Genomic DNA, 13,344 nt, shown 5'->3' on the forward strand with positions numbered 1-13,344 from the left:
CCGGGTCCACTTGTGCTCAGTGATTTTACCTCTAATGACTTTAATCAGTGGGTGAATGGCCCCCTTTGTACTGCAGCTGGTGCGGTGAGTGTGAAAGAGCAAAGATTGAAATCAGAGTTAGCCAGCGTTATCCTATGACAGTCCTGGTAGGAAATACCAGCCTTTGTTATAGAAACACTAATTTGTGGATGTTTTTACCATATGTTCTGGTTACGAATGAACAGCTGCACTGGGGGACAGACAGATGCGGGGTGGCAGGAACACAGAATAAATTAAGTAGTGTTTGGGGAGAAGGTGGAGTCCCCCACACCTGCCCCTCAGGTCCCCTCCACTTCTCCCTGATTGAACTGGCTTCGTTAGCACTGACCCCCCACTTGGTAAGGCAACTCCCATCTTTTCATGTGCTGTCTATTTATACCTGCCTACTGTATTTTCCACTCCATGCATCTGATGAAGTGGGTTTTAGCCCACGAAAGCTTATGTCCAAATAAATTTGTTAGTCTCTAAGGTGCCACAAGGACTCCTCGTTGTTTTTGCTGATACAGACTAACACGGCAACCACTCTGAAACCTGCTCCTCCTGCAGCTCCAGGGGTTCTTCACACCTCCCCCTCCCATCTCTGGGGCTGTAGGAAGGGAGGGGGAGGGGCTTGCAGAGGTCATAGAGCTCAAAGGTTGGGTAGACAGGAGGCTTCCCGAGTCATAGAGATAAGCCCTAATGCTGGGTAGATGGGAGTGCTCCGGGTCATAGGGGCTAGGAGGACTGTGGCTAGAGAAGCCTATTTTTCCATTCCCAGTGGGCTGTTCCCCCCATGTCTCAGTGGCACTGTCTGACCCAGAATCCCCAGAGTCGTCCTGGATCATAGAGGACAGTGGCAAACAGGCTGCACAATGCCTGATGGGACAATTAGCTTGTCTTCTCTACCTCACTCAATGAATGCTGTCTATGGATTGACAGTGCAAAGGCTGAGACCCAAAGCAATCTCCAGGGTCACAGAGACTGCGCTGTCTGAGAGGCTGCTCTCAGGGTTCGCAGTGGTATCTTCCCCACCCCATCTCAGGGACACAGTCTGAGCCGGGTGTCTGGGTCCCAGACCTGTAGCCAGAGTCGGATTCTCTCCCTATTGAATGAGGCCGGCGGGAAAGTGAAGATTGGGGCCTCGTCACCAGCATCAATAAATGTCACCTGCCCCCGGTCACAGTCCAGACAAACCCGGATCCTGCTGGGGGCCCGGCTCAGGGGCAGGGGAGTGACAGGGGAGGTGAGAGCCCGGAACTGACCCCACCACCGCCGCACAGCCCAGATCCCCCCCTTAGGGCTACAGTTCATCTCTCCCTTCCGCCTCACAGACTCTCTGGCCACCCCCACAGCCCAGAATCGCCCATCCCCCACCTCCACCTCCCAGCAATGTCTCCCCAAGGTGAATCCCTCACAGCCCAGCACACAGGGATCAGAGTCAAATCTTTCAGGGTTATCTTGCAGTCGCTGTCGCGTGTCTCCCCATCTCACACTTTTCCAATCCTCAGACAGGACGAGGATGGGATGAGCCGTGTCTGGATCCAGAGTCACATTCACTGGGGGGAGAGAGAATCAGAGCGTTAGGGGCAGAGCTCAGCCCTGGGGGAGGCTGGGACCATTTCTCACACTCCCCAGCAGCCCTGTCCTGGTTGGGCCAGTCCTGGATCCCAGGGAGCTGCCTCTGTCCTGGGCATCTGAGTATGAGTAGAGATGTCACTGCAGTTCTTCAGCCTGTTTAATAGGAGACACTTTATTGGTTTCTCAATTCCTTGCAGGGGCTTCAGCTCCCCCTGCTGGGGCTGCTCCATTACCAGAATCAGAGACACAGCCAGGAAGGTGTCAAGAAGGTTTTAGTGAGAAAGGAGCAGAGGAGGCAGGTACCAGCTATAAACCCCACAGAAGAAGGAAACTCCCTCCTGTAATGCAGCCTCCACTCCCAGGCTAGGGAACAGAGAGGAAGATGCAGCATTGGGGAAGAGCTGCTTAACACCAGAGAGTAGGAGGTGGCATTGGGTGGGGTAGCACCATCCCCAGCCCAGAGAGAAGGGAGGAGCTGGCAGCATCAGAAGGAAAGCATCTCCCCAATCCAGGAAGCAGGGAGCAGCTCCAATGGGAGTGCCCAGCCCTGCCCAGAGGAAAGGCCAGATGTTGGAGAAGAGCGATGGAGAGACCTCTTGCACCAGGGTAGAGCAGAGGGATGTGTCAGGGCAGAGAGCTTTGTTCGGGTGATGCTCAGTGCCACAGTTTCTATTAATCTGTTTGGGCAGGAACGCAGCACCAAAGTTGGTGTCAGGAGTGTTTGTGTGACTTCAGCCTGGGATCTCCTCCCTGTTTAATGTGTTTATTTATGGAGTTGTGTGTGTCGTGGTCGGTGTCACTTTGGTTGGTAACTTTAGCTACAATCTCATGAAAATGTTTTCACTGGAATTTTCTCATGATTTAAAGACAATCTCCACCTCCAACCTCACCCTGTCTGTGTGCTCCTAGGGGTTCCCCTCTTGGTGTTTCCAGTGCAGATGGCAGAGTGTCTGGGGATGGAAAGGAGAAAAGAGACGAGATTTCAGGCTTTCATATTTATAACAGCATCCCCACTCTGAACTCCTAGACAGTTTTCATCATGACAGAGAAACAGACAGAGAGTCCCAGAGACACACTCAGATATTTAAAATAAACTAATCTGAAACCTTCTCTTTCCTCTCTCATTCAGGTATCTCTCAGCAATGGAACCAACGTCCTTGCAGCCTCACAACCATCCCAGGACACATAATCCATAAAACAGATTTATTTTCTCCTCATCAACCCCTCCCACCTTTCAGATTCCAGCTGGTTTGTCTCATTCACTTACGGCCTTTTGTCGTAACCTAGACCCAGATCATACAAAGACTTGGCATCACAGTAACTTTACCCACTTTGGTGCCTTTGACACTAATTGGATGTTGAGAGTTTGCAAAATCCTGGCTCTAATTGTGAGCTGCTGGGTCTGTTTACTCAGCGTTTATACTGACTGACTTGGCTTTGGCCTGGTTAGCAGTTTGCTTGACATAAGGGAATTGTTGCCTTAAGTGACCTTCATATCAAGTGATGTGTTCCTAAGTTGAGATGTTTTGACCACACAATATGCTTAAGGAGAACAGACACCCAAAATGTACTGCCCAGGAGTGGTAAGCAAAGTCCTAAAATCCCTATGCGGAGGAAAGAGTCAAAGTGAGCTATGCATAATTAGCGGTAATAAACCAAAGAGAAAAGAGAATAACATGAAAATACCTTGGAGCGCAAAGTCCTGCCAATAAAAAAGTTCATGCATGTGAATTGCATGAGTTATATAAGATATGAATATTAAATAACACTCAAAGGTGATTGGAAAAGAACTAATAAATATGTAATTTGGATGTGTATAATATGTCAGACAGTGTAAGGGATAGTCAGAGCTTCATAGGAGAAATCCCCCGTGACCTGCCTACGCCCCAGGAGAAGGGAACTGGCCCGCACTTCTTTCTATATGCGATGGCAAGTAGCAAATATCCCAATGGCTGGTGATGGGGCAGTAGACGTGGAGGGCTCTGAGTTATAGAGAATTCTTTGCCGGGTGTCTGGCCAAAATGCCAAAGTGCTCAGTGTCCAACTGACCACCATATTTGGGGTTGGGAAGGAATTTCCCCCCACATCAGATTGGCAGAGAACCTGGGGGGTTTTCGCTTTCCTCTGCGGTATGGGGCATGGATCGTTAGCAGATATTAAACTAGAATAAATGGTGCATTCTCTGTATCTTGAAGTTGTTAAACCATGATTTGAGGACTTCAGTAACTCAGCCTAAGGTTAGGTGTCAATTGCAGGAGTGGGTGGCAAGGTTCTGAGGCCTGCAATGTGCAGGAGGTCAGACTAGATGATCGTGATGGTCCCTTCTGGCATTAAAGTCTGAGTCATTTCTTACTTTAACAGTAATTGTAATGGCAAGGCAGGCTTTTGGTAGAAATAAGGGTTTGAATTAATCAACCTGAGTGTCTTGCACCCCAAGTCTGTGGCATTCTCACCCAACAATTAAATAGATCCATCATCTAATTATGAACCAATTGGCCAGAGCCATTCTCCTCCCACAGTCTCAGAGGCTCATCCCAATTTCCCCTAGGTCCCTTCTCGGTACCTTTGAACTTCCTCAGAGTCTCCATTACAGCAATAGTTTTCTGGGATAAATCACTGAGTCTCACTTCCAGTTCAGGAGAAATCTCCCTTGGCTGCTGGAACTTCCCCTTCTCACATCTAGACAGAAACAATGTCACATGGTTATCTTTCATGTAGTGACTCATTATAAGTTCTGGCTAGTGAGCTGCTGCTCTAATGGGCCTGGAGCTACAATTCATCTACATCTCCCACCCTCAGAGCAGGTGCAACACAGCCCTTGGCCGTGAAACATTCCCACTTAAGGTCCCATTAATATTCTTCAGCTCTCACCTGGAGAGACCAGCTCTGGAGATAAGAGGGGAATTGAGTCTCCAGGGTGAATTCACTCATTGGCCTCCATGCTCTGAGGGACAGGAGGTTCCCATGCAAAGTGCTGTAGAAATTGGTCCACTAGGAACTAGACTGAGACACCAACTCCCCCCTCCCCAGCTCATTCCATACAGATATCAGGAGGGAAAGTCTCTTGACCACTGCTGCCCTGGACTGAATGGTGACCAGTGGCCCAGCAGTGACAGGCCCGTATTCCATCCCCACAATCCTGAGGCAGCCAGTCCCCCAGGGATGTGACATTGCTAGGAAATACTTTAGGTCAGTCTTTCCCAATGAAGGGATAATTCCAGAGTCTTCTATAAAAGGGTGAGAACCTGAGGATGAAGTTGATCAGAGAGATTTGTATCCAAAATATGACCTTTCCTCACACATTTGGCTGTAGAGCCCTGTGGAGATGCGGCTCTAACCATCTCCAAGCTCTTACCCAGCATTGTGAAGTGTGAGGGGGATTGAGAGAGAGCCACGTACCTGCTCAAGGTGCTTCTGACATCCTAGAGGAGAGAGAGAGAAAAGAATCTCAGTCCCATCTGACGCACACAGGGGATCCTAGGGAAGGGATTTAGCAAGTACGAGGAAAAGAACGCCTGCTCTGACCCAGAGCCATGAATCGCTGAGCTAATGGGGTTTTTCCCATCTCTGATATCTCTGTTTCTGTAACACTGTAAAGAACAATAGTCGTTCACATGTCAGGAACGCACACGCTGAGTTACACTGGGATCTCCGACTGCTGGACCCCAGTGCTTATGATTCAGGAGCCCTCCCTTCCCTGTGGGGATCTGGGAAGTTTCTCACTCAGTCTCACCTGCAGGAATTCACTCGCTGGCTTCTGACACTTCCCCTCCAGCTCACTGATCAGCTCACTGAGATGGGAAAGCTGCTCGGAGAGTTTACTGACATTTTCATTCTGTATCTTCACAATTGCCTCATCCAGCTTGTCCAGCCCGGCCAGCAGGAGTCGCTCTTGTTCCTCCAGGAACTGCCGCAGTTGCTGAAATTCAGACACAATCTTCTGCCTCTCGGTTTCTGTCTGTTTCTATAAGAAATAAGGAAAGGGCTGGTCAGGAACATGGATGAAGCCTGAGGGCCTTTCATACAGTCTTACAAGAGAGAGTTTCTTTACAATTTCTAACACATCTGTGTAGAGACCAGGACATGAGCTGTCAGGCCTGCTGCTCGGAACTGCAGTTGGAAGTCAGGAACTACAGCCAAAGTCAGAGTTGGAGTCAAAGTCAGGATCTCACCAAGGGCTGAGGATGGAGTCGAGACCAGGAGTCATGCCAAAGGCTGAGTCAGAATCAGTGTCAGGAGTCACGTGGGGGGTCAGGGCTGGAGTCGGAGTCAGTCAGCCACGCAGAGTCAGGCCGGAATCAGAGTCAGATAGCACTACTCCAGGTCAGACCTGAGCCAGGAACAAAGCCAGGGCAGGGCCAAGCCAGAGTCAGGGGCCAGTCCAGCAGCAGACCAGGAGTTCACTCGGTTGTTTGGACAACTTCCTGTGACTCCTGCTGGTGTAACTCGTGCATCTGAACGTCTGCTCCAATCAGGAGCTTTGTAGGCAGATCTTTTGGTGGGCCACAGTTCCACTAGCCCCTCCCCTGCTGGCTCTGGAGAGCTGCTGGGTTGTGGTGACCGTCTGGGACCCGTGGACTGGAGTTCAAAATCTGCAATCTTTCACATTGTGGCACTGGACTCTATGTTCTCATCACACGGGAGAGGATTTTCTTACAGCTTCCCATTTGGCCCCAATGTCTCTTAAAGGGATGTCTCCATGTCTGACTTGGTTCGGACACTGTCCAATGGCCTCAGAGGGTACATCTAAACAGTAGCGAGCCTCCAAGCCCATGGCAACACTCAGGCTCTTGCAGCTCACGCTACCACACCAACAACAGCTGTGTAGACATTGGGCCTCCGGCTGGAGCTACTGGGATATAATCAGTGTAGTCTGGGAGAAGTTTTGTGAACGCCACAAGGAATAGTAATTAACTCACTAATTAAAACACATCTTAGATGCTGCAGAAGGTGCTGTTGTCTTTCTCCGGGGAGAGAACATTTGTGATTCACACACCTGTGTACACCCACCCACCCACCCACACACACACACACAGTATCCCATGATCATGGAGAAACACACACAAGCCCACATTCACCAAGGCCATAGAGAACTCTACCAACAAATAACCCTCCCACCTCCATCTCCCAGCAGGTGAAGGACAACAGGCACCTACCAGATACTCCTGGCTTCTCTTCGTTACTGCCTCTTTAAATCCCAGCAGCTTTTCTCTCTCTTCCCTCAGGGTCTGCAAATGGGCCTGGATTTTTTCCTGACAAACAGAAATAATTTAGTGGGTTTATTTTGAGGCTGACTGTCTGTTTGTAGGAGGCGTTTTCCCGCCTAAAATGCAAGATATGTCAGTCTTCCTAGCTAGACTAGGTGGGGGAGGTAACATCTTCTATTGGCCCAACTCCTGTTGGTGAGAGAGGCAAGCCTTCCAGCTTACACAGAGCTCAGCTCTGGGGAACATACTCTTTCCTAGACCTGAGCTCTGTGTAAGCTTGAAAGCTTGTCTTTCACCCACAGAAGCCGGCCATGAGCAGATATTACTTCACCTACCTTGTCTTTCTAATATCCCGGGACCAACACAGTTATAACAACATTGTGTACAACAGTGGGTTCTTCTAGATGTAGAACATCAGAGACACCAAGGAAATGAAACCTTATTAATGGAAACTGGGAGTGTTTTATATTCAGAGTTGAGTTATTACGTCCACTTTCTCCATTGATTTAAACTGGCAGGAAACTGGTGTCACATGGTGGTGAATATTTAAGAAACAGTGATATCAATCCCAGAAGCCTCCGGGGCAGCCATATAGGTTGCAATGCTCAAGAGAACCCAACTCCATTGACTCTCAGCCCTGTACCCCTGGGGATGGGATGGGTTGGACACTGATCGAAGGCCTAGGGCAAACCCCATTAGATGTGTTGATTTGTGTTAGGAACAGCTGGGGTTTGCCCTAGCGCTGTCCTAGCCCCTTTCCGTGGCAATGGCCTCTAGGTAGCTACCCCACCATCCCCTGCAAAGGTCCCGGAAGCAGTGGATTCTGAGAGATTTGCATAAGCTGCATTATGGGACTAAAGGAACCACTCTGGCTGGTCCTTGCCCACGTACACACTAGAACAGTTCAGACTGACACTGGTCAGCTCCAGCCTGTGGTTAGTTTTGCTACAATCCAGTGAAATCCCAGTGGTACTTGGCATGAACCTGAGCTGTCTGGAGCCCTTTTGTGTGTGGACTCAAGATGCTTGGGGTCCACACAGCGTTTAGCCCCATGATCTCCTCTAGTGCAGGCCAGCGGCATCTGAGTTTAACCCTTCATGGAGCAACACAGGAATTCACAATCCCAGTGGGAAACCTCATCTCCCTGCTGAGCCGGGGGCCTTTATCAAGGAGTCTTTTCCTCCTACTGTCCGCACTTCATCACTGCTCAGTGCTGCTGAGTGGGGCAGCGTAGCCTAGTGGTTAGGATGCTGGACCGGGCCTTGGAAAAGTGGTTTATACCCAGCTCTACCACTGACCCACTAAATGACCTTGGACAAGTCACTTCCCCTCACTCTGCCTCAGTTTCTCCTTCCACCTTTTGTCTCTCTTGTCCAGTTAGACTGTGAATGGCTCAAGGCAGGGATTGTCCCTCACTGGGTTTTGTGCAGGGCCCCCTACAATCGAGGTCAGATCTCATCTGGGGTCTGTAGGGCTGCTGGGACGCAAATAACAATAATAAACTCTATGATAAATCAGTAATAACAGCCACAGCTTGTAACTCCCCCTTCTCCAGTCTGAATGCAACACTCTCACATAGACTGACCGGCAGCTCTTGTGAGTCAAACCTCACTGATCATTTAACAACTTCCAGTCTATAGAAGGTTCCCATAGTTCACTGGTGGAAGCTGGATTTGAAAAGATTCAGCTGCTCAGAGAAAACTTTCCCATATCAGACAAATTTAAAATCCTCCTCTGTCGCCTTTCCTGCCAGGCTGGAGTATCATTCATTTCTACAGCATCTTTCATGCAATGAAGGCTACACATAAGTGAATGACACAGTTACACCTGTCTCGGGCAACTTGTGATGCCACTAACCTGTCATTAAAAGCCTAAGTTATTACCCATTAGACTGGACAGCAACTCAGTACCTTGTACTCATGGGCAGCTTCCTGTATGGGAACCACAGTGTGAGCGCGGTGAGCCCGGGACTCTCTGCAGATCACACAGATGGGGGTTTCATCCTCTTCGCAGAACAGTTTCAGAGTCTCCTGGTGTTCCCCACACACCCCGTCTCCTTCTGCTCCCTTTGCTGCCTGTAAACTCAGCCGCTTGGCGATTTCTACAACATTTGCCAGCTGCCTGTTGCGTCTGAGGTTTTTCTGTTGCACAGTTTCTCTGCACTGAGGGCAGGAGGCGGCTGTATCGGATCCCTCCCAGCACTGGCTGATGCAGGCTCGGCAGAAATTGTGCCCACACTCCAGAGTGACAGGTTCTGTGAAATACTCCAGACAGACGGGACATGTAGCTTCCTCCTGGAGACTTTCCACAGGGTTCTCTGCAGCCATGGCTCTCTCTGGGCAGTGGAACAGGGTAACAACGTATGTTTCAATTTTCTGAGTTAACACTATGCCCCACCTGCAGCAATAACTGGGTGTTTCCCTTCCTGGAACTGACTCGTGCTGTTGGTTAAGCAGGAATAAGCCCATTGTGAATTTCAGCCCTGGAGGCTTTAGTGAAAAAAGTACCACTAGGGCTCTGGTCCTGCAGTCAGCCCTTTAGCTTGTGTGGAGGGTCAGTGGGATTTGACAGGGGCATCCGTGTCCCCCTGTGATGCTGAGCCTGCAGAAGCAGGGAAAAGATCTTAATCTTTATCTAAAAAGAGAAAGGAAAATGTTTGTTTTTATATTTAGGTCCTTAGACCTTAGCTGGAGAACTCAGGCCAGAAAACATAAACTGTTTCTTTTGTTTCTGAGTGATGAAGTTTAACTCTGGTCATGTTCTCAACCATTTCTACTATGCCATGCGCCCAAGAAGCTTCCCATTTTATTCAAATGAGAGCTGAGATACTCATGGCATCACAGGATTCCAGGAGCTGGGGATTTAGGAAACACACCGGGTACTGAAAGACTCAAGTTGAAATCATGAGTTTGTGGCAACCCCAATGTGATTTGATGTGGAAAAGAAACGGCTGCACTTCTGACTATTGAAGGTCCTTGTCTGCCTCCCATCCCTGTACCATGTGTTTAGCCTCACAACATTGCTACGAGGTGGTGAAGTGCTGTGACCCCATTTCAAAGAGAGGAACACCCAGAGCAGAGCAGTGATGGCCTGAAGCCAGGCAGGAAGACTGTTATAGAGCAGGGAATTGAACCTGGGTCTTCCAAGTGAAGAGTTAAACCACCAGACCAGACTTTTTGTCTGCATTAGGAGCCTGGGAAAGGACGTGTCACGGTGTATGCAAACCTCATCACCTTTTGGGGCAGGGCATGGTTGTGATGCTACCGCTGTTACAATCTACCCAACTATCCCTAGGCTGAGAGCTGCATGACCCAGTGGCCGGGGGATGGGGAAGTGACTGCCGGGATAGGGGGCCCTGAGCCCTCCCTGCTCCACCGGGTCCTGGCCCAAGGCCCAGTCAGCAGTGAGTGCGGTCACCCCCCAGTCAGCAGGGGTCCTACCGCAACACGCTGGCCTTCCTCGGGTGGGAGATACCACTCACACCACCTCCCTGGGCCACTTCCTACCGTGTCCCCTGAAGCCGGGGTCCATATGTCATCGGGGTCTCCGAGCTCTTCAGTGAAGGTAGCTCCCTAGGATTCTGAGTCCACTCCTGGGCAGGATCCTCCGCCACATGTCCTCCCTCCTCAGTGGTCAGCCACGAATGAGCTGGGCCGCTCCCTTTTACATTCAGGCAGCACTTGGCACATACCCAGCATGGTGTGAGGGGTGCGACTTCCACCATCCATAGTGTTGGGTTAACTCTTTCTTGCCTAGCATGGGGTATACACACCCCATCACAGAAGGATAAAGACAAAGATACACGCAGGGACAATACATCAGTAAAGTTTGTCTAATAAACCTCTGACTGACCCTCCCCACAATCACTGGGCCAGTCCTGTGCAGATTCGGCTGATCTCAGCGGACAGGAATCGAGAACATGGTGAGATTGAAAATAGATTATTTTCCTCAGGCCTGATCTACAATGCTCAGGCTGCCTCTCAATGCCCAGTCATGTTGTGTGTTCAGGGCCCAGCTGCCCACAGCCCTTCCCCTCTCCTGGTCTGTTTGTGTTCCCTAGAGAAACTTCTCCACCTGTGACCGCTGCTTCTAATCAGACCCCTTGGGAGGAAGAGATGAGAAACAGAGAAACAAACATCTCTCCCTCACCCACAATCTCTGCCAGTCCCTGCTCCTGATCTGGTGGGGAAATACAGTAAAAAAGAGTCTGTTTGGATTCTAAGCTGGGGAAGTTGCTTCCTCCCCAGCAGCTCCCACAGCTGGTTGGCTCAGGTTTAATAAGCCAAATCGCACCTATGTGGACAGTGGCTGAAAGTCCGTATGTGGTTGCTCAGGGGCAAGGTTGGAATGTGCTGGGATCTCAGCCTGGTCCCTAGTGGGGCAGGTCTCCCGTCATACATAAACAGAGCTAGTAACTAATCAGCCTGGCTAGTTCAGTGGGTTGAGCATCAGACTTTTAATCTGAGGGTCCAGGGTTCAAGTCCCTGGTCAGGCAATGAGCTATTCCCCAAGATCTCTTTGGAGGACTCCTTGATGTTACTTGGGGGAGTGATAGCTCAGTGGTTTGAACATTGGCCTGCTAAACCCAGGGGTGTGAGTTCAACCCTTGAGGGGGCCATCTAGGGATCTGGGGCAAAAAAAATAGTTGGGGATTGGTCCTGCTTTGAGCAGGGGGTTGGACTAGATGACCTCCTGAGGTCCCTTCCAACCCTAATATTCCATGATTCCATGAACCTCTGTGCTGATTGGCCCCCTTGTCATCAGTCTCAGGGGAGAAACCAAGGGCTCAATGGAGGGTGGAGCTCCTCTCTCCCCCAGGCAGGGGTGTATAATTTTTGGTGATGCCCAGAACAGGTCCAGTTCCCCCCCAACTGCCTAAGGGTCTGGGAGGGAGTTTGGGTCTGGGAGGGGTGCAGGCTCTGGGTGGGAGTTTGGGTACTATGTGCAGGCAGTGGGCTGGGGCAGGGGATTGGGATGCAGGAGGGGGGTTGGGGTGCTGGCTACTGGGTGTGGGCTCTGGCAGGGAGTTTGGGTGCTTGGTTTGGGCTCTGGGCTGGGACAGAGAGTTGGGATGTTGGAGGGGGCATGAGGCTGGGCCATGGATGAGGAGTTTGGGGTGCAGCAGGCAGGCTGCCCCAGGGCTGGGCATCAGAGAGGACTCCCCACAACCCTCTCCCCACCAGCAGCAGCAAGCTCTGGGGAAGCAGTCCCCCTCCTCTCCCCTCCTGGCACGACACTCAGCCAAGCCCCCCCAGAATGCTGCTCAGGAGGTCCAGCCAGGATAAGCCCCCCACCCGGAGTCAACTTGGAGTCACCTACTGGGGGGGTGGGGCTGCCATGCGCCTTCTCCCTCCACAGCCGTAGCAGCCACCTCAGCCTGGCTCTGGCACTGCTCCCTTGTAGCCAGCAGCAGCGGTGGCCAGCCACGGAGCGCAGCGTGGAGCTGCAGGGGGCAGTGATGCTCGGGGGAGGCGCACAGGGATGGCAGGTGGGGCCGGGGGAGAGACCTGGCCCCGAAGGATGGTGAAGCTGCCCTGCCCCCAGCCCTGAATTTGCTGGAGCCCAGGAACACCTGCCCCCAGGTCAGGCTGGGGCCTTTTGGCTGAGGGCAGCATATGTGAGGGCAGCTGGCATTGGGTCTCCTGCCTTGCCCAGGTACGGTGTAAACAGAGAACTGCGGGCCGCAAGGGGCTCAGGCCACTCGTCCATTGGGGGGGCGAAGGGGGGGTGCATCTGGGAGCCTGGAAGAAGCCACCTGAGAAGAGGAAAATCAAGTGTTGTGGGGAATCCGTGAAGATAGCTGGAGAAGCTGCTGGGGATGTAGCTAGTTCTCTGGAAATGATGTGGCAGGAATTGAACAACGTGGCTCGTGGAGATAATGTTGCGACTGAGGTGAGTAAAGCAGATCCACACCTGTGACTGCCCCAGCCCGGCTGTTCCCTGGTTGCTGTTGGCTGAAGGATTTTCTTTAAGGGGAAGGAAGTCACTGCTGCTCCGTTGCTGCTAGAGTGACCAGAGGGCAAGTGTGAAAAATCGGGACAGGGGATGGGGTGTAATAGGTACCTATAGAAGAGAAAGCCCCCGAAATGGGACTGTCCCTATAAAATCGGGACATCTGGTCACCCTAGTTGCTCCTGCAGTGATGAGCTGCCAAAATATTAACAACCGGTTCCCTCCTCCTCACCCCACGAGGGGGTCGTGCCCTATCCAACCCCCCACGTTCCTTGACACCCCACTCCCAGGACCCCTGCCCCATCCACCCCCCTTCCCTGTCCCCTAACTGCCCCCTGCCGCCCCATCCAACCCCTCCTCTCATTCCTGATGGCCCCGCGGGACCCCTGCCCCATCCAACCACCCCTTCTCTCTGTCCCAACTGCCCCTGGAACTCCTGCCCCTAACTGCCCCCCACCGCCCCATCCAACACCCCTTCCTTCCTGACTGCCCCCCCAGGACCCTTGCCCCCATTCAATTCCCCTTTTCCCTGCCATCTGACCGCCCCGAGTCCCGACCCTAATCCACCCCCCACCCCCCTTACCGCGCT

At 51.6% G+C, this 13,344-nt stretch overlaps 2 protein-coding genes and 1 non-coding gene across 4 annotated transcripts in view; 1 reads left to right on the forward strand and 2 right to left on the reverse strand.

Moving 5' to 3' along the window:
• Nucleotides 1–9,235, reverse strand: part of LOC135887969 (E3 ubiquitin-protein ligase TRIM39-like) — a 429,124-nt gene extending 419,889 nt beyond the window's left edge. For both annotated transcript variants that reach the window (XM_065415776.1, XM_065415774.1), the window contains exon 1: nucleotides 9,201–9,235. The gene's annotated coding sequence lies outside the window, so the exon portion shown is untranslated. The remainder of the gene's footprint in view (nucleotides 1–9,200) is intronic.
• On the reverse strand, nucleotides 1,057–9,145 carry LOC135887980 (zinc finger protein RFP-like). Its single transcript, XM_065415787.1, has 7 exons — nucleotides 8,714–9,145; nucleotides 6,753–6,848; nucleotides 5,330–5,560; nucleotides 4,996–5,018; nucleotides 4,160–4,275; nucleotides 2,487–2,546; nucleotides 1,057–1,574 (listed from the first exon to the last, which is right to left on the reverse strand). The coding sequence occupies exons 1-7, from the start codon at nucleotides 9,128–9,130 to the stop codon at nucleotides 1,057–1,059; spliced, it is 1,461 nt and encodes a 486-aa protein (XP_065271859.1). The 5' UTR covers nucleotides 9,131–9,145.
• Nucleotides 9,236–11,225: 1,990 nt separating the features above from the next.
• On the forward strand, nucleotides 11,226–11,298 carry TRNAK-UUU (transfer RNA lysine (anticodon UUU)). Its single transcript has one exon. It is a non-coding gene; the product is annotated as a tRNA-Lys (tRNA).
• The last annotated feature ends 2,046 nt before the right edge of the window (nucleotides 11,299–13,344 follow it).

The sequence above is a fragment of the Emys orbicularis genome, chromosome 13 (assembly GCF_028017835.1).
Source record: "Emys orbicularis isolate rEmyOrb1 chromosome 13, rEmyOrb1.hap1, whole genome shotgun sequence".
Classification (NCBI taxonomy): Eukaryota; Metazoa; Chordata; order Testudines; family Emydidae; genus Emys; species Emys orbicularis.

Bases quoted from the DNA above. Each gene is read 5' to 3' on its own strand.
- LOC135887980 (XM_065415787.1), bottom strand. From the start codon at position 9,130: ATGGCTGCAGAGAACCCTGTGGAAAGTCTCCAGGAGGAAGCTACATGT. The intron at 5,561-6,752 runs GTAGGTGCCTGT...TATTTCTTATAG, and splicing joins AGAGAAGCCAGGAGTATCTG to AAACAGACAGAAACCGAGAG. The intron at 5,019-5,329 runs GTGAGACTGAGT...TCTCTCCTCTAG, and splicing joins CAGCGAGTGAATTCCTGCAG to GATGTCAGAAGCACCTTGAG.